Source organism: Lutjanus erythropterus, chromosome 7, assembly GCF_056507025.1.
Source record: "Lutjanus erythropterus isolate fLutEry1 chromosome 7, fLutEry1.hap2, whole genome shotgun sequence".
Lineage (NCBI taxonomy): Eukaryota > Metazoa > Chordata > Actinopteri > Lutjaniformes > Lutjanidae > Lutjanus > Lutjanus erythropterus.
In genome coordinates this window covers 14,445,640-14,472,398 of record NC_139323.1, presented here as the reverse complement: position 1 = coordinate 14,472,398, position 26,759 = coordinate 14,445,640, and the positions used below count along the sequence as shown (strand labels likewise).

The window sequence follows — 26,759 nt, the reverse complement described above, 5'->3', positions numbered from 1 at the left end:
TTGCTGAGTCTTTTGTTCATCTGTGAAAAGGAGTTTGTCCTAACTCCCAGAGGACAAGGGTGGGCGCATTGTGTATTGATACTAACTGATACAACATCTTGATTGAAGTATCAATACTAGTGTCGATAGCATCTGTACTAATGATGCTTCACATTCTGGACATACAAACATTTTTCTTACTGCTGCAACATTAGCATCTCTGCTGCTGTTGTGTGCATGTAAGCAGTGATCATTCTGAACATTTCTTTGTTTACTGTTGAAAACTGTTTAAACATGCATGTAATTAAGCAATTAACAGAGTATTAAAGAGAAATGCCTCATGCTTGGCAAATTATTTTGTGGTAATATGTTCAGAAGTTGAATAGTAGTAATTTATGATAGATTTCACTTACATTATACGTTATACTAACTACAAACTAAATGTGGTGGTATTGTTCACTCCCAAGAGATAGCAAGTGTGGCATCACTCCTCTTTTATTTATTTAAACAAGTAATATCAAGAAAATAAATAGCACAGAGGTAAAAAAGTAACTATTACTCTTCAAACATCTGTATGTGTCGTTATAGATTGAGCAGCCTGGCAGTAGAGCAGATAAAATCACTTTCACCTTTACGTGCTGCAAGATCAAAGTGATGAACATATGTGAAAAATTCTAATCTGGTGAAATTTAATTTTTTAACTGGTGATTTAAGTAGCTGGGTGGCATGGTGGTGCAGTGGTTAGCACTGCCACCTCACAGCAAGAAGGTCCTGAGTTCGATCCCCCAGCTCCCCGGCTGGGGCAGGGCCTTTCTGTGCGGAGTTTGCATGTTCTCCCCATGTCTGCGTGGGTTCTCTCCTGGTTCTCCAGCTTTCTCCCACAGTCCAAAGACATGCATGCTAGGTTAATTGGTGACTCTAAATTGTCTGTAGGTGTGAGTGTGAGTGGTTGTCTGTCTATGCGTCAGCCCTGTGATGAACTGGCGACTTGTCCAGGGTGAGCCCCGCCTCCCGCCCAATGTCAGTTGGGATAGGCTCTAGCAGCCTGCGACCCTTACAGACTAAGCGGTTACAGAAAATGAATGAATGAATGAATAATTTAAGTAGATTTTGATGTGAATACATTTGTATTCCATTTAAGAATAGAAATATATATATAAGCATAGAGAAATTACATGAAACATAGAAAGTATAAATAAGTATATAAAAATAGGGGCATTATATCACATGTAGTGTGGTACAATAACAACTGTGTACATAAACAATAATGCTGAACATTGGGTCTATAAATAAGTGTTAATGAACAGAGAATTGCACAGTGGAATTAGGTCAGTATTACACTACTGAAGATCTAAATTACTATTATTTTATGGGGTTATAGCTGCTGATGGATGAAGTCCAAGGGCCAGTCCATTGACTCAAGAGTGTCTGACACTCAGAGGGAGGGGTTGAAAAGCCACAGGCAGATTATTTCCACACCGTGGCACTTTTACATGAGAAAAAAATCTGAATACTTCTGTGAGTCAAAAGTCAGTGTGAAAAACATCTTCACTTTGAACATGTCATAAGTTATATATTTTTGGTAGGTGGCGGTTGGACCAGGTATGATGAGAGACATGCTATTTTGAGAGCAATTACTTTTACTTGTTATACTTGTAAAAATGTGTTCATGTCCCACGTTGCCCCAGTATAACAATAGGGCACAGAGGGAAATACAAAATTCGAGGAAGTAAACTGTTATAAAAATAAAGTTTATGGTTTAAGTTAAGGCTGCCTATTGTACTTCTCATGTTTGTGAAGCAAAACAAGCCATATATGTATATATACATATATTTATTTATTTATTTATTTATTTATTTATTTATTTATTTTATTTTATTTATTTTTTTATTTTTTTATTGGGCTAGCCTGATAGAATTGTCAATTAAAATTAAGACTTCAAAGGTGTGTTAAAGGTCTGTTATCTCAACCAAAACTGGGCGGAGGATTAATTTATGAAGAGGACCGACTTCCGTGTGGTGACGCTACACTGGCGTGATGACGTCGTGAAACTCACCTGTACGTCCAGGCGTCGACGCCACCCCTCCGCACTTGCCTTCAGGAAGATTTAAGAGAAACTTTTCAAACTAGCGGGAGAGTCAACGCGAACACGAGAGACTTTCAGGAAGATTTGCGGAGGGGATTTTTAAAGTTTGACGAGTCGATAAACAGAGTTCAGCCCGCAGAGTGACGCAGTTTACAGGTGAGTCAGTGTTCATGTTAGCGTGTCAGATGTTTCCTGGTGCTCAGGTGAAAGCATGGCTGTCAGTCAGTATCACACTGACGAGAGGAAGGAGAAGCTGAATACACACATGTTAACAACTGCAACATTTTACAGAAATAATTTAAAACGTTATATTTCTTTAAATTAGGAAGCAATAATCTCATTTAAAAGGATTTAGCTGATAGCCAAGCAGCTAGCTTTGAGCATTTACAGACATAGCTTATAGCTGGATATCTACAGGACTAAAGGCCATAACTTCATGAATTATTCCTTCATTATGAGCTGTCTGTGGTCAGTTACAGGCCAGAAAGTCAGCTGTGGTTGTTATCATTGTGTGAGCTTTGATAAATAACATATTTTGGTCTGTGGTTTACAGAATGGTATTTGATGCATTCACTCATCTACTATGGCAATGTTGTTTATTCTCTTTTGTATATGTGTGTGTGTGTGTGTGTGTGTGTGTGTGTGTTTGTGTGTGTGTGTGTGTGTGTGTGTGTGTGTGTGTGTGTGTGTGTGTTGGTGGGTTGGAAGCTGTCAGCAGCTGTAAGCTCCACTCTCCTCTTCCTCCTCACCTTACTGGTTCTGCCACACATGCAAGTTTCAACCTGCTTGTCAGACAGTTTCACAATAGTTTCGCCTCTGCATTCCCAAACAGCTGCGTCTTCCTTTCCATTGACTCCAATCAGTGTATTTACTGATACACAGTTTGATTAAGATTGAGTCGGTGTATTTTGAATATGGACTTGATGTTTTGGAAAACTGAATTACAAGATCTGAGTCCAAGATTTGGGCTCTAACTCTCTGTCTGGATTTCCGTTCATTGCAATCAAGCTGCCTTGAAGAGAGCTTTGTCTCTTTGTGTGGGTAATATGGATAAAACTCTCTACTGTACTTCACCATATTGATGCCATGGTTAACATCTAATATTGTTATAAAACTGTCCTTCTCATTGATTTGCAACATTGCCCACAATGACTTAATGCACCCAGAGACACTGAGGGGACAGAGAAGGGCTGTACAGTTGATGAAAATATTATCAAAATTGCGATGTGACCAAGTGCACCAGGCAAATTGCAGAAGCTGCAATTTTGTTTAATAAAGATAAAATGTGTGACAAAACAGCATTATAATGAAGAGATGCCCTGACCTACACATCTTCTCCAGATGTATGAACATCACACACATGTATGAACATGTTTGTTTGGCAGCAATATATCATACCAGCAATATGATTTTTTTTTACCGTACAGTCCTCGAGGAAAGATGCCTCAGTGTGAACAATGGTAAAATTTCTGAACAACATGCTCCCTAACCCTCTAGGTAGCTTTACATTACAAATGGTGCACTTTAATGGTTATTTTATTACATTTCACAGTCCAGATGGATTAATCTTAAATGACACCAAGCACAATAGACTACCTTTTGTATTTAATTCTCCTTTATTAGGTCTTTTTAAACATTGTTATTAAGAAGGTTTTTTGCACTGATTTTGAATTGCTCGAGTGGCTCAAAGTGCATCTGTGAGTCAATTTTCCTTTGTGTGTGTGTGTGTGTGTATTTCCACATAACCTTAGTGAAGACATCTGTATGTGAGTGCAGGTAGCTATAAAGTGGGTGTTTGCAGTACTTAAACACTGTTGACAGTACATGCCATGAGTAACTACACTGTGAGTGGAAGCTACAAAGCTGTGTCCTGTGTAATTACAGCCGCTCTGTAAACCTCTGGAGTATTTGTCCTTCAGATCTCCATACTTACACAGGGAAGCTTTGCCATTCCTCATTAACCACCATTAACCACTGTATGTTGAAGTCTATTGGAGGCTTTATGTCTGTCACTAACATATACTGGACCATCTTGTTTGCATGATACACTGTGGAAGAATTCCAGTTATGTGTCACACTAAAACTAGGTCTCTGTGTTCACAGTGAAATAAGCTCTTGGCTAACCTGTGCTGGAGGTGCTAGTTTGCATGTTGGAAGGCCAACAGGAGTGGCTTTAAAGGGGTAGTTTAGTTTGTTTGAAGTGGGTGTGTATGAGGTACTTATCAATAGTCAGCAGCAAAATGTGTTGTAGCCACTTAAAAAAAAATCAATATCGGTTTAAGTGTACACCGTATTTATAATATTTTCACTGCTTTACTTTGCTGCCATACTGCCTTTTCGGATGGGAAACCACTGTTATATAAGCTGATTAGTTAGTTCATTTGTGTGACATCCCACAATAACACAGTCAAACTAACATACTGAAGCAGCGTTAGACCAGCAGCTCCAGTGCTCCACGAGGTAAAATTACTGGAGTCTGGTGGCTTTGCAGAGAGCAATATTTGACTCATATAATGGTGGTTTCTGTTGGCAAAGTAAAGCAGTGAATATAATTTATAATTTAGATTTTTTTGTTCAGTTGGTTAAATATAAGCAGTGGTGGAAAAAGTACTGAATATCTGTTTTCAAATACAAGTACTGTTACATTATATTACTTGACTGTTAGTAAAACATAAAAACATACAAAAAATACTTAAGTGAAAGTACAAAGTATCCTTCTCAAAAACTACTCAGTATTTTGTTTTTTGTCCATATGCCATGATTTTCATTGGCCTGTTTAGGCTTATTGGCAACAGAAATGCAGATGAATGAATGACGTCTTGAAAAACTATTCATAAAAGAACCCCACTTAATTACAGAAACTTGAGTAGATATTATTACGTACTTACACCCCTGAAAATATGTGCAGACCCTGGTCTGTAGGAAATACAGTGACTATGGACATGTACGTCATACAACCCAACCTCAAAAAATCCAATCTATCACTTTGAAATGAAAGAAACAGCCTCTCTCAGCGACTCTATTGCTGAGCACATGTAGTAACACATGAATGAGTGAATATTTACCGACTAAAGGAGGCACACCTTCCCTAAGTGTTTGTTTTAGTAACGGTAGTGGCTGTCTGCCGTTCTCTGTTTTCTTCAGACTCATTAATAATTCAGCTCTGGTGTTCTGGATGACCGAGGCCAGCTGTTCCACCTGGCTGAACATAACCCGAGGATCTTGCATCTGTTATGTGGCGACCACTTATTTTCAAACTTACAAATTTGTTGCTGTCAGTTTATGATGAATGTTCTCTGATTGTGCATTTGATAAGCTGTTATATAAGCTGATATTGTTATCACTTTCTGTATGTTCAGCCACAGAAAGTCCCTCCTCCTACATTAGTCATGTACCGAGACTGTAGTGTTGACCGTGCAGGGCACTGATTACCAGCGTCAGACAAATGTTAACCCTGAAGGACAGATGCCATCACAGCTCTCTGTGTTGCCACAGTGCCTTTTCCTGCTCTCTCAAACAGCTCAGGGCCTGCGCAGGAACCCAGGAAACTTTGCTCAGAGCAAGCAGACCTATAGTGTAGCAAACACCCCGTCAATTATTAACAGCCCAGTGCTCTCATTCCCCCGCGGTAACCATAGCACCCAGCAGACTGAAACTCAGCCAGCAGCCTGGGACCTGCTGCTGCTGCTGCTGCTGTGTGGGAAAGACTACTAGTTAACCAAGACACTCACACATACCACTGACAGTGGGAGCAAGTGGACCTATTAGACTTTATGAACCCGTCAGAAAGGGAATAATAATAACACAGATCATTACTCTGGAGGGATGGACACATGGCCTACCTGTGGGGAGCAGAGGAGTGTTACTGTGTTGCTTGTTTTTTCATTTTCTAGATTTTAAATTGAATACTTTGAGGTGTCCTCTGGCTGTGGCCTCTTTCTGTGGATTGTTTGCCCTTTGGAGACCTGCAGCAGTGAGACTACATGGTCAACACACAGGCTACATTTTTTGTGTGTCTGTATCAGTCAGACCGAAGTGACTGAGTCAGGCAGCAGGTGTTTTTTTTTTCAAACCAATTATCATCATGAATCTGACGCAGCGAATGAAACTACTGAAGCACTTTGGCTCTGTGCCCCCGGAGCCTCCACCGCCGCTGCTGGTGGTGCCTGTAAGTGGATGGATTGTACTGTAGCAACAACCTTTATTCAACCTCTTAATATTTTGTCTTGTTTTGTCATAATCCATGTTTGCAGTTTGCAGTTACTCTTTACATTTCATCTGTGTATTTTAATCTTCGTCACCCCACCACTAGATCCTTTGGCAGGTTTATTATTACAAATATACTGTAAGTTTTCTGGCTACACTTTCTTTAGTCCACAGAACTAACTTAAGTTCAGATTAGGGCTGCACAATTCATTGCAATATTATCTAAATCACAACATGGCCAAGTGCAGTATCTAAATTGCAGAACCAGAACCACCTCGCACTTTTTTGAAAAAGGAAAAATGTGCGATAAAGAATTATAACCTGAAAACATGTTTGTTTGGCACAGATGCCAACAAATATCACATCATCACATTTTAAATAGTTTTTGTTGTTTTTGTTTTGTTTTTGTTTTTTTTTAGTAAAAATGAAAATTGTGATGTTAAAGTTATAACTGTGTCGCATATTCCAACAGTCAGAATAATTCCTTGAACCAGTGAGCTTAATGTGTCACTTATTTAGGTGTGTGTGTTACATGTTTTGAAGTGTAGATTTTCTGTCAATTTGGCTTCATCAAACATAGTATAGACTTTTTTTTTAGCTGCTCATCAGATTTATGAGAAATCTTAAGACAAAATTTTGATAACTTATCCTTTCAAATTAGTCATTATTGGACATTTTATTGATTAAGTGGTAGGCTTGTCATGACTACTTTTACTGGACATTTACTTACTTTGCTGCTTGATATATTATCAGAGAAATAATTGCAATAAATTATATTATTATCATTTTAAGACCTATATAATGATAGTATAATAGCATAATAATGCAAGTACACCCTTTTCCAAACAGCAGTGAACTTTTATTGCTTTAGAATATTCAGACCCTGGAAATGATTTACCCAGGTATTATAATGGTAAGAAAAACTCTGCTGTTTGTATTCTGGCATCATATTGGCTTTTTTTTTTTTCAATTTTATTAATTGAAAAAAAATAGAAAGAAAAATGGTTAATTGATTATGAAAATAAATCTTATTTGCAGCCCTACAAATATGGCATGTTGGATTACAAGGGATTGTATATAAAGTTTTGCATAAGACATGAACACTATAATCCTAGCTGAGGGTTGGAATTAGCAGTGGCAGAAATGTCATTTTATGTGTAGAATATTTTTTGTCTGACTTGAAAGCAGCCAAATGTGGAAATTCAAGACTATATACAAAGAAATACATGTTATTGACCCCCTGAACCACAAAGTTATATTTTTAACATATGGAGGTAGCTAATATTCATAAGTGTAGACTGATGCGGGCCTGCATGCCTCTCTGTGATTACAGTACCTGTCACATTTAAGATATCTGTGTTTGGGGGTTTGCTTAAGGCAGTGCAGCTCCACCTGTTTATTGAAGGGCACTAGAGAGCGGCTGTGAGAGTGGGCAAAGTCTGGGTGGGGGAGGAGCGCTCCAGGTGAGGTCTCTCCTAGATTTTTTTTTTTTTTTTTTTCTTCTCTCCTGGCTGAGAGAGAGTAACACGATAGTCGGTCACATCAGGAATAATTTCAGCAGGAGGAGATCAGATTTCCATCCTCCACACAGAGCTGATCAGAGGGGGAAGGACCTGGAGCCGGAGAACTGTTGGATCTGTGATTGTTTTACTTTTGGCATTGCCATATGGAATATACATAAAGAGCTGGCTGTTCATTGAGCGCCGCAGGTGTTTTGTTCAGCTTGGAGATCCCAGTGGGAAATGGAAGTAAGGTTCAAAGACCAAGTGGTAAGTGGAGAGGGAGGAACACAAAGCATTACGGTATCCCGCTGCCTGAAAGTACCTAACACGAAGCTGCTGAAGATCAACAAAGGACATAAGTTATTATGAGTCACCGGCTAAATGTTCCTTAGAGCTGGCGAGGTGAAAATCTAAAGGAAGGGCTGCAGGTTGTGGCCTTAAACCAAGCTCACATCAGTACACATCAATAAATCACTTTCTGCTGATTTATTTATTTTTGGCTAAATTCAATAAGAATTTTTTTACAGAAGCTTTTGCAGTACAACTATATGACATAAATGAAACAAGCATCACTCTGCTTTGCTTAAAGCCTGATTTGTTTTTAGGAAACTATTTTTAGGAAATTTCTTCGACTGAGGACTGATAGCATGGCTTCCATTTGCATATTTCCTTTATTTAACTTCACTTATGGATGATGAGTATCACATACGTGTCAGTTGTGAGATTTTGATTTTCTGTTGAATATTGACAGCCTGAGTTAAAGTTTAACTGCTGTGCTGTGATTCAGCTGATCTTATTGAAAATAGGTCCACTCAGCAGAACTTATGAGCTGCAACAGTATTTTGACAAATTTTGACATGAAGTTATTTTGCTCTTTGCTCATCATTAGATTCAGTCGTCTGCTACTTCTGAGTTATAATCCTTTAAAGCTGCAGTGCTCATTTAATAGTTGATGTTGTCAACTATGAAATTAATTTAATTTAATGAATTGCCAGCTATTTTGATAATCAATTAATATTTTGAATCCTTTTTTTAGAAAAAAAAAAAAGTCTAAATTTTCGGATTTCAGCTTGTCAAATGTAAATATTTTCTTTTTTTACTCCTCTCTGACAGTAAACTGAATATTTTCTAATATCCATTTATGCATGTCAACTTAGGCTTTTGGGGAAACATGATCAACATTGTTAATCTATTTTCTGATATTTTATAGACCCAACAACTAATTGATTAATAAGAAAATGATCTTCAGATTAATTGGTAATGAAAATACTGATCCTTGTTTGACTTGTGTAACTGCAGTGAAATTACAAATAAAACTGTAACGCCTTCAGGTTTCACTGTCAGTTTAGATTAAAATTATAGTTTGACATGCTGTACGAAAATCCAGAGCCAGCTTTTATTTGAACAATCAGGTCAGTTGCTGTATGTTTTTTTTTTTCCCCTCCGTCAGGTTTATGATTAACTTGTTCAAACAAACAGCCTACTGTTCACAGGTCACACACTGTACACCTGCGCTCGTGGTTACCTCCACCAGCCAGTTTAAGATTTTTGTGGTAATCATAAAAGATTTCTTTCCCTAAATGATTAGAGTTTTTTTTTTTTTGTGCAAGGCATAATATGTAACATGTCTGCATTAAAATGCCTAAAATGATTAGTCACACTGTATATTTTGTTTCCAACAATGTTCAAAACCTGAGAAATTAGTAATTTTATTCAAGCTAACTTTTCATTTGGTCTCCTCATCTTTGGTCTTCTTAACCTAAAGGAAAATACAGGAAACACTGGATGATGATGTTAGAGAGTGAGGGAGGAATTCAGCAAACACAACTAAACAATGTGAATAAAACTTAAATCATCCAAACATAACTTCTGCCTGAGTAACATGACATAGATTTTCTTCAGCGATGGCGGTTGTTTGACAATGAAGACAGCAACTCCCATGATCCTACGCTACATCACAACATCAAACTACGTCTTTACTCATTGTTTTGATGTGAGACAGGCCCCCTAGTGGCAGAACTTACATACTGTGCAGTTACACTAAGACTGACTTCAGTGAATTCATCTTGTATTTTCATGTTTTGGGGTGTGACAGGACGTTGGCTACTTGGCTGGTGGCTCAGTGAGTTGCTTGAAGTTGTAAATCTCATTTGCCTGTGTTAACACACGTCACTGCCTTGCCCTCGCTGTGTGGCCTGCATGTGTTTGAATAAACTCCATGCTGTTTTTATCATTTGACTCCAACAGTATGTGTGTGTCTCTGACAAGAGCAGCTGGCTTTACCTGTTCTTACTGATATACAGCAGGCGACTTCCTCACTCTGTGAAATATAGTCCATGGTCAGCCAGTGCATTGTCTTTGTTTGGTTTTGAAAACAGCTAATATGTGGAAAATGACAAACACGAGAGGCATGTTGTCATGTTAGTGCAGCATGCAAACGTCTGTGGTTTGTGGTGTTTTAGTGGCTTGTGTATTTTTGATAGACATGTAGAAGAGTGTAGAGTACAGAGGACGGTTTGTGTGACAGTGGGAAGACTTACAGTGCAGTTGTGACGTCTTTTCTCTGGTGGTTTCATTCACCATACAACACATTCTCAGATGGCATTAATGACTCTCAGGAGACATAGCGGACGATCAATTATCAGCACGTTATTTTTCAAATCTGATTGTTGATCACAGCACTAACTGTCTGTTAATTAGGCTGCTATATTCTGCTGTGAAGCTTAATCAAAAATAATAAATAATCATTGTTAATGATAGTTGATTATATTATTTATTAATAATCTGAATCTGCAAAGTAGCTAACTAAAGTTATCAAGTATGATATTTGCCTCTGAAATGCAGTTCTAAAGTTTCTAAATTCTGACTCTATTATTTTATTTTTTTTTACTTCAAATACATATCAGCTCCAAATATCATTTGTGGGTCTCCCTTATTATTTATAATATGTATTGGGTCTTTATATTGTTTCAAATAACCAAGATCTCCAAAGTGTCTTCATATAACCTGGTGGTTTAGAAAATGTTCACTATCTGTACAAATGCTCCACGATCACCAGCCTCCAGGGCCGAGTGATTTGACTGTTTACAGACAGACAAACAGAAATGTGCGCTGTAGAACAGGCACAATGTGTCTGTGCTACTTAAATAAGATATAGATATATATATTTGTCCCTAGAACTACCACAATTAGTTGATTAATCAATTAGAAAATTAATGGTAATAGATTTTTTTTTAAATGCGAAATATTTGCTGGTTCCAGCTTCTACATATCTATGAATGAATATTTTGGGTTTTTGGACTGTTGGTTAGATAAGACCAGAACATCAACTAATGATAATTTTCATTATCAAGTAATCTGTTGATAATTTTCTCGATTAATCGATTAGTGGTTTGTTCCAGAAAATGTCAAAATGGTGAAAAATGTAAATCAGACAAGACATTTGAAGATTATTAATTGACTTATCAAGAAAATAATTGTCTGATTAATCCATAATAAAATAACTGTCAGTTACAGGCCCACTCGTCTCGATACAATGTTTTTTTTATTATCGTACAGTTACTGAGTGAGTCCAGGGTATGTTCAGCATATTCTTAAGAACACACACACAAACAGCAGGTAGCCCCTCCTCCATACCGGTCAGGCAGGATTGAGACAGGTGAGAGCATGCTGAGATCAGGTTGAGTCGTACACACACACTCTTCCTGCTCAGCTCAGGCTCAACTGTCCTCATGTAATCACCTGGCTTATCTATTATGATTAATAATTTATGATTTCATATGACATTTTAATATTCCTTATCTAAATTTATTCTCATCATTGTTGTGTTTGTTTATCTTTCTTTACAGAAACCAGGCATGGAGGAGCTGACAATATGGGAGCAACATACAATAACCCTAAACAAAGTAAGTGGGAGTTACATCAAAATATGACAAGCTTGAAATAATGTGCATTTCAGATGTGTTATGATGAATGTGTCTTCCTGTTCCACATGTGAAAAAACTTACATGAAATTCGCAAGAAACCAAAGCAAATTTGAGGTGCAGACCACTGTATTTTTTTTTTTTTTGCATCAGTGCTGTTTGCTCTGGCTGCACAGATACAGAAGTGAAAGTCGAGCCTTGATGTATGGCACAGAGGCAGTTTCAGTATTGTTTCCACAGTATTATCAAAGGTCTTGCGGGGGTTGAGCTGGGTTGACCGTGCCTCAGACTTCTCAGTTTCACAGCACAGACTCCAGCAGGAATTCACAGAGACGACACACCCTGCTGCACCCCACAGCACCAGCTGGCACTTCACTCTCCACACTCAGACTGAACGCCGCTGGAATGTCCTCCTGCTCCCTTTATCTCTCCACTGCATCTCCCACACATACTCACACTCTACCTGCTTACTTTCCTGCATTCTTTCTCTTCATCCATGACACCCTTTCACGCATTTGCTGTCATTTTTTGCCTGTCTAAAAACTATTTTTCGTCTCATTCTCTCATAATGACAGGATTCCAAACTGGGGTTTGGTTTTGCCATATCAGGAGGCAAGGACAAGCCTCACCCAGACAGTGGGGACACCACTGTGGTGGTGTCAGATGTGCTGCCAAATGGACCAGCCATGGGACGACTGTTGTAAGTTGACTACCATCACTCTGATGTGACTGTAGAAACCTTTAGGTCCAAGCTATTTTAAGTAATTGTGATGCAACAAATTTTAGTAGCTAATTTAGTTTCAAACTAACTAGTAGTAATAGTCACAAATCCTCTAATGTCAGCTTTACACACAACTTACACAAAGATGGTGCAAACAAGTGCTGATCACCTGTCTGTGTACATAGAAAGACTTACTTGGAGGGTTAGTAAACCCACCAGCAGAACCAGACTCATGTATGTGTTTGCTTTTGCTCTGCAGCACCAAAGACCAAATTGTCATGGTTAATGGAGTGTCTATGGAGAACGTCCACTCTAACTACACCATTCAGACCCTCAAGTCATGTGGCAAGACTGCAAACGTAGTGAGTATTGAGGAAACACCTATATGACTTCTAATCTATCATGTATAACTGCCCAGTTCAGACATTTCTCTAAATTTCTTCCATTTTTCCCCCTCCAGACGGTGAAACGCCCTCGCAAGATCCAGATCCCAGCGACCACCAGGCCGTCTCGGGCTGCCTCCCATTCCAACCTGCTGGACGCAGACCCCCCCAGACGGACGCGACGTTATTCTGACGGCAGTGACACCCGAGACAACCGCTATCATTCCCGCGCCCGCAGCAACACGCCTGACCGCAACGGGCATGGAAACACGCTGCCGCTGATGTCATCAGGGTACAAAAGGCTACCGTATCAGGATGTCGCAGACAAACCCATCAGAACGACGCTGCTTAAAAAGAAAATCACAGATGGTAAGACTTCAGGGAGTAGGGACAGACCAGAGGTGCTCATGGGGAGAGTGTTGGTTTCTGACTGTTGTCTTTCTCTTCCTGCAGAGTATGGATTGAAGCTGGGCAGTCAGATCTTCATCAAGCACATGACGGAAACAGGCCTGGCTGCAAAGGAAGGAACTCTGCAGGAGGGAGATCTCATTCTCAAGGTGAATATTAAGATTTGAATTATTTATTTCGTGTCAATACACAACAACTCCTGCAAAATGTAATCCACTGGCAACTGATTTGTCTCCTTTGATGACCAGATCAATGGCATGACGACGGAGAATCTATCCCTGCTGGAGACCAAGCACCTGGTGGAGAAGAGCCGGGGCAAACTGACCATGACGGTCCTCAGGGACGAACGTAAGTTCCTGGTCAGCATCCCAGAGGTGGAGGACAGTGCCCCCAACAGTGAGGACGACCGCCGCCGAGACAGCAGCTCTGAACTGGAAGGTGAGGGATGGAGGAGGTGGGGGGGGGGGGGGGGGTAAATGTGAGCGAGGGCTGAGATGAGAGTAAGAGCAGTTAACTCAAGTTGTTTTTTGTTTTCCATCAGACATTTCAGACATTGATGAGGCCATGCCCACTCACAGGACATCCCGTCAACCCACCAGAGAGAAACGGACACGCAGGTAAACACAACACCTATTCCACCACTAGAACTATGAACACAAGTTGATTATTTTGACTTTAAAATGTCTTATTTCTTCTATTTTAAGATGACTAAATCTTTTGCTTTAACTCAGAACAAGAGCTGATCCTCCTCCAGCCAAGTCTCGGGATTCATCACCAGTACGCTCCACCTTGAGTCGGCCTCCTCCTAGAACCTACGCCTCCCGCAGAGGTCAGTCCCTCTCTTACCAAAGTAACACATAAGCTGTTGATCACATACTCAGACAAACAGTGACGTTGGTACTTGAAATATCAAGGTCCCTTCAGAAGAAACAGCATTAATATTTTGTGTGAAGTCAAGCTGTGACTTAGTGATGTGTTAGCAAATGTTTAATGTCTCTGTAGCTGCTCACTGCTGAAAATACACAATAAAAAAAGATTATAACAATGTTTGTTTTTGTTCATTTTTGTTCCTTCAGCTCCATCTGACTCAGAGTCAGACCGCAGCGCCTCTCCTCCTCCTGTCAGGAGAACCAGTCCAGACGTGAGGGATCACTCCAGCAAATACAAGTAAGTTCAATCTATTTTTTTTTTTAAATTGACAAAATGTTTATTTAACTCTGTATATTCCCTCTGCATGTGTAGATAAATAACTGATCGTGAGACTGAAAATAGAAGAGTGTATGATCATTTTAAATGCTGGACAGGTGTAAAATGTCCAGATTTTTATAAGCAGCAAGGTTCCAAACATACAATACAATAATAATTAAGAATCAATACTTCTGATTTTTACTATTCTTTCTAGCAACATAACCAGGGTTATTACTTATTTTATAAGTAATTAATAATGTTAAATAATTTTATAGCAAGACTACTTTTTCTGCCATCTGCACAAACAGAACAGAACTTAAGTGACTTTTCACCAGAAATCTAAATCTATTTACGTTCACATGGGTCAGACAGAGGTCTGCTTCTGTTATGAGAAAGCATGCAATTCTTTTCTTACTGCACGATTGATTTTTTATAGTTATAGTGTGTTCAGTTGTGGAAAGATTCAGATTTATCTCAGTTTCAGTTTTAGTCTGACTTTCAATGGTTGCACTAATTGTCATTCCTTTCATTCTTCATTGCTGACAGTTGATACTTTACCTGTGTGAAGTCTTTTGTTGTGCACATGCACTCTTGTAGAACCTAAATCTGGTTTCTCCAGCTGTAATCTAGCAACGATTACTAGGTTTTTTCTTAATCCTTCAACTCACTTAAGATGACCTGGATTTATGTTTAGGGTACATTTAAAAAATCAGGCACAAAAACAATCATATCCAGTTTACTTAAGTGCACCTAAATGCAACAAATGTCCAGTAAGGTCTTAAGAAATAATTTTTTGATTTGGTCTTTCTACAGAAGTCTGTCTGGTGTGTCCACCCTCCCCAACCCTCGGTCCTCTCCTGTAGTCCCCAACTGGTCCACCTCTCGCCCCACCTCCTCAGCCTCACGGCCTCGTAAGCCGGTGTCGGAGTCCGACTCTGACCGCAGCGCCTCCCCTCCACCTCGCAGAGAGAGCCCCCGTCCAGACGGCAGATACAAGTGAGGACAAAGCTTGATTTAATTCCAACCACCAATCTTCCACCGCTCTTTTTTTCCATTTTTTTTCTAACGGTCTTTATCTCACACTCCTCTTCCCTCAGAGTCCTTCCTGATCTTGCTCACGTAGGGCTGAGATCCTCCCCCATCACTGTCCGCCCAGAGCCACCAAGGAGGGTCAGCTCTCCTGTTAGAATCCCACCTCCAGGTCAGTGCACACACACACGCACACACACACACACACACACACACACACACACACAAAAACAACTTCCTTGTGATGGGACACATCCGGGACTTTGTCTGACACTTCTTTGACAATATTTGCTTAATCTTTGAATGTTTGCTGCTGAACAGGTGTGAAGAGTCAAATAAAGCTTAAGCCAAACATGAAAAGATCACTGTGCTGCATTTTATTACCCTAAATGCATCAGTTTTAAATAGGTATGAAAGCAATTTGTCGGCAGTTTAAAACACTGCAGCAGACAGCTAAAAAGAAGAATACAAGAAATAAAGCACTTGTTATTTTATTAGGGTTTCAACACAATATGGAAAAGTATGGAATTTGATTTTAGTAATCTCCAGGTCTGGATATGTATGGAGAAAAGAAAGGAGAATATGGAAAAATATTTGTATTTCCAGACTATTGCTTCTAATTTGTTTTTAAAAATATCAAATTCTGAATTTCTAAAAATGAATTGATCATACAAGTATTTTCATTAGCAGGTTATAGAAAATACAATTTGAAATACAGTTTCATTTATTTTAACACAAGTGACCCTACCCCATTGCCCAGTTACAAGTTTACAATATGATTTATCAAAACAAAAGTTCAAGAGTAAGTATGATAAAAGATGTTTAAACACACCCAGACAACAAATATAATGTAAGGAAAGAGAAAAAGAAGCAATAAAAAATTTTCAACGATAAAATTGTTTTTTATGGCGCTTGGAGCGGACAGCTAGTGCCGCCAAAATGTTTACCACCGTGTAAGAGAGCACAGGCCAGAGTCAGTTTGATGTCATTGAAAGTAAAGCAAGAAGTATGACGTGTGACTGAATGTACACTCCTACACAGAGATGTCTCGATACCTGCACACAGCCTGCAAAACAAAGACTGTCTTTGAAATGCATATAAACATAGCATATAACCAAATCTTAAGCTTGTAGTGATGTAGTTAACAGAAAGAAGAAACATTTTCTGCATAAGGAAAACCAAACCTTTATTTAAAAAAAAAATGAATAAGGGCTAGCTTGTCAATCCCAAATATAAAGCCTGATTGGCTCAGGATTCCAACTGGGAAAAGCAGGCTAGATGTTTAATATGGTCTGGAAAATCTACCAAAAAGTCTGGAAATTTGTCTGGATAAGTCTGGAAAATATGTAGGAACCCTGTTTTATGCTGCAGCACAGTAATGTCAGTGCTTGCTGCTGTTTTAATCTGCCATATTTACTCTTCTTCTTCTTGTCAGGATCTGAGTCCGAGTCGGACGACGGCAGCTCGGCGCCTCCTCAGAGGCGGAGCACCTCGTACAGTCAGGAGTCCCTCAGCAGATACAGGTACAGATGAAGGCCCACCCAACCCCAAACCCAACCTCCACCTCCCCCCCTCACCCCCTTCCCGAAACCCAACAAGACGTCACGGACTGGGACACTGAGCAGGCTGTGCATGCCTCTCCCGTTATTAACATTAGCTAATAATCATATGTTTTTATTTACATTTTAAAACTTAAATGACCCCTCTGTCTCTGTCTTGTGATTTTTTTTTTATTATTGATTTGCTTATTTTGTGCATTAAATCTTATTTTGTAGCCTTTGATTTCTGCTTGATTTGTGTTTTGGACTGTGTACCAAGTGTTTGTGCTTATGTTAACCAATAAAATAAAAGTGACTTTCACTGAACATGTCCCTCTCCTCCTGTATGTGGCTAAGTGTTGATTAACCAGAGGACATTTCATTATCACTGAAACAACAATATTCCAATCAAACATCTGTAGAATACTAGTTTATTGATCACTTCTTGCAAATCTGCATGATTTATTCAGCATGTTAAAATTAAAACAACTAATAAACTACTGAATGGTTAATTTTGATCAGTTACAAAGCAGTTAACCATCACAGAGAGAGCTTCCCTCAGGGACACCAAGGTGAATATTCAACATTTCAGCCTCACCCTCTCATCAATAATCATCATTTTAGCCACGCGCCCCCCCCCCCTCTCCAAACGTAACTGAGATTTGTTGTCTTCCTCCTCCCTCACTCCCGCCTCCCTCTCTTCTCTTGCAGAGTCCTGCCAGATGAAGCGGTGGAGCCGCCACGATGGAGTGAAGCCAGCGTCACTGCCAGCAATCCACCACAGAAAGGTGTGTGTGTTTGTTTTGAGGCAGTGAGTGTTACCCGCTGTTGTGGAGGGAGCGACTGTCTTATTTTTTCAATTTCAAGAATTTTACCCCTCATTTGTGGCTTAAATATATAGTCAGTTTTACATGGGTATTAAAATTGGGAATAAACTTTAGATATTTTGTTAGCCACTGGCCAACGAATATCTGAACAAATGCATCCAAAATTACGTGCTGGTGTAATATCAAGTGTTTTCATAATGCTAGCTTTTATTTCATTGATCTCCACAGCTCCTTCAGAGTCTGAATCAGAGGCCAGTTATGCATCTGTTCCTCGCAGGGACTCGACAGACAGCGCCAACTCCAACACGGCTAAAAACCGATACAGGTGAGAGACGCTATTAGAGCATTAGTCAGAAGCTGACTCTCAACATGTCAGATGTCTGCAAGTTATGACTCAAGTCAATAATTTTATATAAACATGACCTTTGGAACTAACCAGAAACCTAAACTCTAAATTTGCAAAGTGCTTCTGAGGGCCTAAATTTAACCTCAACCAACAGTGTAGACAATAAAGCAGCAGTCTATTGATAGTAACCCGAGTAGGTGTACTGTCTGAATATAAGTTTCATATAATATGCCTGTTAGTTAAATATTTGTTGAAAGTCAACATGTCAGATGTTTAATAAAATGCATTATTGTGGTATAAATACAGAATACAATAGACTTCCATATTATTGAAAACTAAAACTTTTAAACTATTAAACTAAAAAGTTTAATAAACACTAGCTGCGGTATTTAGTGCAGAGCAAACTCTGGCACAGTTAAAAATGAGACGTGACTGAGTGTCACCTTTAGGTTACTGCCTCACTGTGGAGACAGACGCTCACAGGATGTCTGACTGGTTCATCTGCTTTAACACACACACACTGTAACACACTCTGTACACACCGATGACACATGACATGACTTCCTGCGAGGATTGCATTGCATCATGTTTCCACAACATTTTAGTTTTAAAGTTATATTTCAGATTATTTTAAGTGAGGCTGCATGTGGTACCTCATAGTCAGTGAGTAACTTGTAGTAGATAGCGGTCATGAGGACCCCAGTTTGGAGAAGCAGAGAGGAGCACTGATGTAGGAGGTTAAACAATGAATTGCTATGGACAAGATCAGCTGCAAATCATATTGCAATCGCAATATCAATCAAAATAACTGCAATTATATCTTCAAATTTGTTCAGCCCTATTAACCGCCTAAAAAAGGTCACCTTAAAAAAAGATCATTATCAGTTAAAGTGTACTCTGTATTTTAGAACTAAACTTTTAAAACACCGAAAATGGATAAGTACCTCATACAACAAAATGTGAACAATGCCTTTAAGATATTTATGATCACATCTGTCATGTGTTGTTTTACTTATTTACCACAAAATGACAAAAAAAAAAGATTAAATGATAGGTCATTACATTTATTTGTCTTAATCACTCTGCTTCTCTCAGAGTCCTGCCTGATATAAAACCCACCTCAGTCGCTGTGAAGCAGGAGCCTCCTCGTCGTGCCCCGTCACCCGCCAGACCTCCTCCTGACGGTCAGTCTTCTCTCCCACGTCATACACTCCTCCTCTGTATTGTCAAGTTATATATATGTAATGTTTTAGAGCTAAAAAGCCAGCAGGTAGTCATGACCACAGTCTGTGTCGTCTGTTTACCTCCTTCAGATTCGTCAGAGTCAGACCAGCTGTCACAACTCAGGAGGTCTGGGAGCTCCGAGCGGGAGGACGCCCGCCGCAAGTACGTCTGACCATGCACTTCATCAGAATCAAATCAGTGTCCAAACATAAGTTGTTTTGTTCTTATAAAGCTTTGACCCCTTTAGGAACTTCTCCTGGCTGTTATACTGTTTGAAGTGTAAATGTGTTCTTCCACAAATATATAAATATATATATTAATATACATATATATTGATTGATTTCTTTTTTTTTTCTCCATCTCACAGCATTCCTCGTACTGCTAATGGAACTGGTACTATCAGGTCTGGGATTTCAGTGAAGAGCAACCCACCAGTTTACTGTAAGGCTTAGATTGATGGTCGATTAATTATTTGAAAAATGAATCACCAAACTTTTGTGATTTTTTTTTCATTTAATAGACTAAATTAGTGATTCATTAATCAACAGAATAACTAATAACTGTTTCTGTATGTCTTCTAGCCAAGCCTACAGAAGAGCCTATCTACTCCCTACCTCCAGATTCTTACCCATCACCCAATCCAGGGTAAGTAATGACAGTGTGAATATTAAAATATGAATTTATTTGATTCATCTCGACAGAAACAAAAAGAATCCTCTCTAATTCTTCTTCTCCCTCTCAGGTACAGCTCAGATGTTCACACAGTGTCGTTTGTGAAGGAGGGCAGCGTGGGTCTGAGGCTCGTGGGGGGAAACGATGTTGGTATATTTGTGGGTGGAGTTCAGCCAAACAGCCCCGCGTACGAAGAGGGGATGAAGGAGGGAGACCAGATCATGCAGGTGAGACAGTGATGCTCTCCTTTAGTCTGATCGTCTTCCATGAATTCATCATTTACCTTTTAAATCTTAACAGTAATGAAGAGGTGGAAAAAAGGTTTTGCCAGGATAATCGTTCTAATATAATCTTTACGCCAAAATTAGGGTGCAACTTTTTGAAAAGAAAGAAAAGGTCAATCAGCCCATTTCCCATCACTAGTAGACTTACCATTGTTTTTCTGTTTTGGTTTGGTTTTTTTTTTTTTGTTTTGTTTTGTTTTGTTTCTTTTCTGATGTGCACCAGAAAACCAAGTCTCAACTTCTGTCTAAGCAGGAGAGCAGAGAGAGTTGTGTGATGTTTCTAAAAGTCTGTGTGCGTTCGGCTCTCAGTACTTTTGTACTTCAGCCTCTTGTGGCCGAAATTAGTATGACATCAACAAACAGAGAAAAAAAAAAGATCCTGATAAAAATAATTCATGGGGCAAACCTTTTTTCCCACCTGTTTCACAGATGGAAAGTTAAATGAAAACATTTTTCCCTACATGTTCTCAAACCATAAACACAGGAAATAGAACAACTGAGATCAGACTTCGTAAATGGATCACCAGATTTTTTTTCTCCTTTGCCTCTCAGGGCTTCTGTAAGAAACTTTATTTAAAGCTCAGCTGGACACCTATTATGGCATGTCACTTTATTTTCAAGATCATGCAGACTTTTCATCATGCTGCCAAAAATATAGCAGGTCAATTGATCTTGTTATGTTCAGGGGTTTGACATCAAATGTCCCGGTTCAGCTTCAGAACAATAAGTTAAATTAAATGTGTTGGAGTTTAATCAATATATAGTAATACATATAGTAATTTGATTGTGTAATTTAAGATGATAAATGACACAAAACTGAATATAGTGAGTTCTCTGTGACTGTAATCTGCATATGTCAGTAGTTTAACGTCTTTTTACATTCCTTTTTTTGGTGTGTCTATTTAAACCCAGCTGAGAATAGACATACAGCAGCAATTTATGCCTGTAAATGCCGTAGTTTAGCTATAAAGAGCGACAAGTTAACTTAGTAACTGTTTCTTTTCAATCTTTTTTCCTGGTACAGTTTGGTTAGGTTTAGACAACAAAACTACTTGATTATATTTAAGAAAACATCATGTTTTATCTCAGCTGTGTGCAAATAGCACTGTTGGCTGCAAACACTTTGGTGCTTCTCTCTGCCATGCTAAGCTATACACCTTGGTGTAAATAGCCATATCGGCTATTCCACTCTGGGTGCAAATAACATTGTTGGCCACTTCTACCTGGGTGCAAGTTGCATTTGCCTTTTTTTTTAATTTATTTTGTATTTGGCTTAAAATAAATGTCTGTCTCCTTCTTACTCAGGTAAATAAAGTTGATTTTGGTCATTTCACCCGAGAGGAGGCGGCCAACTTCCTCCTGAACATCAAGAAAGGAGAGCGGGTTGAAATCTGCACTCAGAACAAGATGGACAGTAAGTTTATCACTAACCTGATTACGCTGTAATTATGATTAAAGCTTGATGTCAGTCATTCATTTTAACTTTTACTTTCCTCAGTTTATAAGAAGATCATCAAGTCCAACCTGGCAGACAATTTCTACATCCGCACACACTTTGACCATGAGGCAGAGGGCCCCATCGGCCTGAGCTTCACCAGAGGAGAGGTGTTCAGGGTGGTGGACACGATGCACCGCGGTAAGCTAGGCAACTGGCTGGCGGTCCGCATGGGGAATGACCTGCACGAGATGGATAAGGGCACCATCCCCAACCAGGCCAGGTCAGGAAGAGACGGAAACAAGTTTTAGATTTCTAGTTGAAGCATAATTCAGTTTTGTTAACCATCATAACTATTATCTCCTGCAGGGCTGAGAATCTGGCCAGTATCGAGCAGTCACAGCGGGGAACTGGGGAGAGGCAGCAGGTGTCGGGGCCGAGAGCTGAGTTCTGGAAACTACGGGGGCTCAGAGGGAACAAGAAGAATGAAAAGAACACACGTCGGACTCGTGATGACCTGCTGCAGCTCACCATTCAGGGCAAATTCCCGGCCTACGAGAGAGTCCTGCTCAGAGAAGGTTGGTTTTTAAAATGAGCTTTGTCATTTCCAAAGTCGCAATCAAGCAAGTTTCAATAATCCTGAATTGTTTGTGTCTCCAGCTAATTTCAAACGGCCCATTGTGATTATGGGTCCTCTTAATGACATTGCCATGGAGAAGCTGGCCAGAGAGATGCCTGATGAATATGAAGTGGCAGGTTAGTTTCACACAAGAAAATTCTTTCCTACCTTTTTAGTTCTTTTCCTGATTTGATGTTCACATCAAACATTGTTTTTCTGTCTCCTGCATGACTGCAGACATGGTTCCTCGCAGTGGAGGAGGAGACAGTGGATCCACAGTTATTAAACTGGACACTGTGAGGAGAATAGCAGAGAAGGTGAGTCAGTCTTCCATTCAACAGATTGATTTCTTTTATTTCCATGTCATGCGCAAAATTATGGGTTTACAGGATGCAGTGTTCAAACTTTTCATTAGATTTCCTTTCATTGTATAATTACAGGTTATTTTTACTGCTTGGTCTTTAACAAATTATTTTGTCTTCTCTCCTAAGCTAAGGAAAATAAAGTCTGTCACAGAAAAGTTTCCCTTCCTAAAGCAAAATTCAAGGTTTTGATAATCATCCAGCCAAAAGAATTCAATGTCAATGGAGGACAGAGAAACAAAAAATGAACCTCACTGTCAATTTCACACAACAAACAAAGCCTGTCCTAAGAAATACTTTGATATTTAGTCACTTTTAACAAAAACATAAACCTGTTGTCTCTTTTTTTTGTATTGGTGCTTTCTTTTCTCAGGACAAGCACCCTCTCCTGGACATCACTCCCACTGCAGTGGAAAGGCTGAACTACATTCAGTATCACCCAATGGTCATTTTCTTGGACCCTCACAGCCGTAAGGACGTCAAGGCCATGAGGCAGAGGTACAGCCCCAACTCCAACAAGAGCTCCAGGCGCCTTTACTCACAGGCCCTCAAGCTGAGGAAACACTGCAGCCACCTTTTCTCAGGTAATTACACATGAGGAAAGTCTGTCCCCGTCACATATCATAGGAGACTATGTAAAAGTAGGCAGGTGGCTTTTTTTTCTTTGTCTGTTTATCCTTGGCAGATGTACTGGTACCAATTTACACTGTCTATGCATCTGTGTTTGTGTGTTTCCCTGCAGCACGTGTTGACCTGCAGCCCAACTCCAGTGTTTGGTATGAAAGTCTAAAGGATAAGATCCGCCACCAACAGTCCAAACCTGTCTGGGTGTCTGAAGTCACGGTACAACACACAGCTCCTCACCACACACACACACACACACACACACACACACACACACACACACACACTGGACTGTTTCATAATGTAAGGGGTAGTTCGGATTATTTGAAGTGGGGTTGTATGAGTTAGCAGAGAGGAGTGCCAGCGCGCAGTGAACTGCTGTGGACAGGGTCAGCTGCAAAAAAAATATGGCTACCTAAAAAAAGTCAATATCTGTTTAAATGTACTCTATATTTAGAGTATTTTCACAGCTTTACTTTGCCGTCAGACAGCCTTTTCTGACACTGCTGCAACATAAGCCAGATATTGCTTTCTCCAAAGCCACCAACCTGTTTTTTTTTTTAGATGTCTAACATACATGTTACTGCTGACCCTGTACACCGCAGTACATTGCTCCTACATTACTCCTGCTGCTCCTACAAACTGGGGTCATGTTGAAGGTTATCTACTGTAGGTAATACACGGACTGTCTATAAGTAACTCATAATACCCCACTTCAAAAAACCCAAACTATTCCTTTAAGTATGCCACTACACTCTCTGCTAAATGTTCAAAAAGGGCAGCTTGAGATTCAAATTCATGCACTTAAAATACTCATTTGACTCTTTGTGCAGCGAAAGTAAAAAAAGAAAATTGTACAGTAGAGCAATTATTAAATATGTAATGTAATATGTAATGTAATATATATATATATATATGTATATATATGTGTGTATATATATATATATATATATATATAGATAGATATAGAGATAGATAGATAGATAGATAGATAGATAGATAGATATATATATATATATATATATATATATATATATATATATATATATACCATTTTATTGCTATTATTAGTTTTTTTAATTTATTTCTTACAAAAATTTATTAAGAGAGCTGGAGAGTTGTGACTTAAAGTGTGATGAACATATCTTCTATCCATTGACAAACTAATAACAAAGATTTTTTTAAATTATTATTCAGTTGGAGAGTGGTGGAGAACAAGATTTGGACGCTCTGGACCAAACCCAATCAGACTACCTCAGTGCTGCCAGTGACCTGGAGGACACTGATGGAGAGGCCTTCACTGACGGAGAGGCCTACACCGATAACGAGGACCTGGAGGAAGCTTATCCCGGTCAGAACGCAGCAAATCCCCCCAGAGGCTCCAGGGTAGCTGGAGCTGCTTTAGCCCGATCATCAGAGCCCGCCTCCGGACACCGCAGCCACATGGAGGACACCGAGCCTCACGCCGACCCGTACTCGCTCAGAGAGATCCCACCACTGATGCACGTACCCGAGCCCAAGGCACCTCGCCGAGACAGTTACAGCCCACCTCACAGCGCCGCTGAGGAGGAAGAGCCTTCTCATCGCAGCTTTACAGACTCAGATTTCAGTGCTCTTGATGTTATTGCACCCACCACTCCATCAGACGGACCCCCAGACTTTATAGCCCCCGACCCCACCACTCGCTACTCTGTGAACGAGCCCTCGTATGCTGCGGTGGAGCCTGAGAACCCACCACATGCCAGCCTGTCTGCTATTGAGGAGAAATTACAACAGGTAAATGAAACCTTGTTCTTATTTAAAGGACAATAAATTTGTTTTTGTTTGTCTGTCGTGCAGCATGAAGGCACTATAACTTTCATTTCGCTGAGCAACTCTGTGATGTATACTAAATAAATAAATTACCCAGATGCCTTGATCTAAGGACTTTTACAAGTAGAGTAGCCAGTAAATTGAAAAAAAATATATATAGTCACTTGATAATTTGTCTTTTAACATAAACTTGGTTTTAGCTTCTCAAATGTAAGTATCTGCTGGTTTTTGTAGTCTTGATAGAATTATCTTTAAGAATTTTAAGTCATTATGCAACATGTATGTATGTATTCACTCTGTTGCTTGGGCAACAAACAATTACACAATGTTGAGATGTTTTCTAGACCAATCAATCGATTAATTAAGGAAAAAATGTCAGATTACTTGATCATTTAAGTAATAAATTTGTTTGAAGTAGTATAACAAACTGTAACTTTTTTAATACAAAAAGCTAAATTGTCCTTTATCTTTTTAATATGTTTTTTTCTCTTGATATCTTACTCTTACATTTATCAGTCTGATTTTTTTTCCCAGCAACAAATGAATGCACCAGAAGTGAATTATTACCACTCAGCAGCAGTCTAACTTTAGCTCAGACATATATATTATAGTAAATATTAACTAGTCAGTAGACAGTTGACTTTTCTTACTGAAACCTGTGTGGCTGCCTGGAAAGTGTTTTGACAGTGGAGATGTGATTAAATAGATTTAAAAATCAAATAAAAACAAAACATGTGTTCATTTAGATTAAACACGTTTCAGGTCAAGAAACAGAAATGATTAGAAGTTCTTGTTGTGATCTCTTGTAGGCTCGATCTGCGGAGCCGGAGCCACAGGCACAGCCCGAGGGAAAGAAGGGCCCTCAGTTCATTGTGTAAGTGTTCTGTTTTTGGGTTTCAGAGTAAAACCAAACTTGAGGATGCGTGCTAATAATCTGGACGCTTCTGTCCCGACAGGCTTGCACATCATCACCAAGCAGTCCAGTACAGACGCACGCAGATCAGAGGCAGCGACAGCTCTGAGGACGAGGACGACGCAGAGGTGGAGGACGAGGACGACGACATCGAATGGGGTCCTGCAACAGAACTTTAGAGTTTAGAGGAATAAAGTGGGAATCTACTGATCTGAAAAAGACATTTCACTCCTCCGAGAAACTGTTGATTCTTAAATTATCTTGAACTTTTTTTTCTGCAGAAGCAAAGTTTTGTCTGAAGATGTTGGTCGGGTCACACTGAAGCCCTCGCTCAGCTGCAGGACATTGGATATTCAAAATTTCTACAACATTTTTAGCAGTTTAACATCTAAAGAAAGAAAGGTTATCACATGAATGTTAAGATCAAAGTGCCTGATTTCTTTACGTATTTTTGTATTTAAATAACTTCATGTCAAACATATCAATTTGCTCTTTGCTGTTACTGCTGCTGTATGTAATATATCAACAAAGTCTAGTTTTATTAGAAATCTTACTAAATGAGTCACTTTTCATTAAATGTGAAAATGTCTCTCTAACTTTTTTTTTTAACATTAAACTGTTTTCTTGATTTCAAATGTGAGTTTGTTCAATCATACGAAATGGAAAAAATCAGAAGGT

At 39.3% G+C, this 26,759-nt stretch overlaps 1 protein-coding gene across 2 annotated transcripts; it reads left to right on the top strand.

The window, feature by feature from the left end:
• The first annotated feature begins 6,120 nt into the window (after positions 1–6,120).
• Positions 6,121–26,385, top strand: tjp3 (tight junction protein 3). Of its 2 annotated transcripts, none has more exons than XM_084722868.1 (30): positions 6,121–6,233; positions 11,622–11,678; positions 12,272–12,396; positions 12,677–12,779; positions 12,878–13,169; positions 13,254–13,357; positions 13,457–13,646; positions 13,750–13,825; positions 13,940–14,037; positions 14,285–14,375; positions 15,210–15,392; positions 15,494–15,597; positions 16,861–16,948; positions 17,675–17,751; positions 18,019–18,115; positions 19,232–19,320; positions 19,450–19,522; positions 19,728–19,801; positions 19,942–20,005; positions 20,103–20,259; positions 21,622–21,730; positions 21,815–22,034; positions 22,121–22,329; positions 22,412–22,507; positions 22,608–22,687; positions 23,106–23,316; positions 23,475–23,575; positions 24,554–25,132; positions 25,978–26,042; positions 26,125–26,385. In XM_084722868.1, the coding sequence occupies exons 1-30, from the start codon at positions 6,150–6,152 to the stop codon at positions 26,258–26,260; spliced, it is 4,032 nt and encodes a 1,343-aa protein (XP_084578994.1). In that variant the 5' UTR covers positions 6,121–6,149; the 3' UTR covers positions 26,261–26,385. The 2 variants fall into 2 exon arrangements, with proteins under 2 accessions (XP_084578994.1, XP_084578995.1); XM_084722869.1 differs by lacking the exon at positions 6,121–6,233 and adding an exon at positions 7,694–8,040.
• Positions 26,386–26,759: the final 374 nt, after the last annotated feature.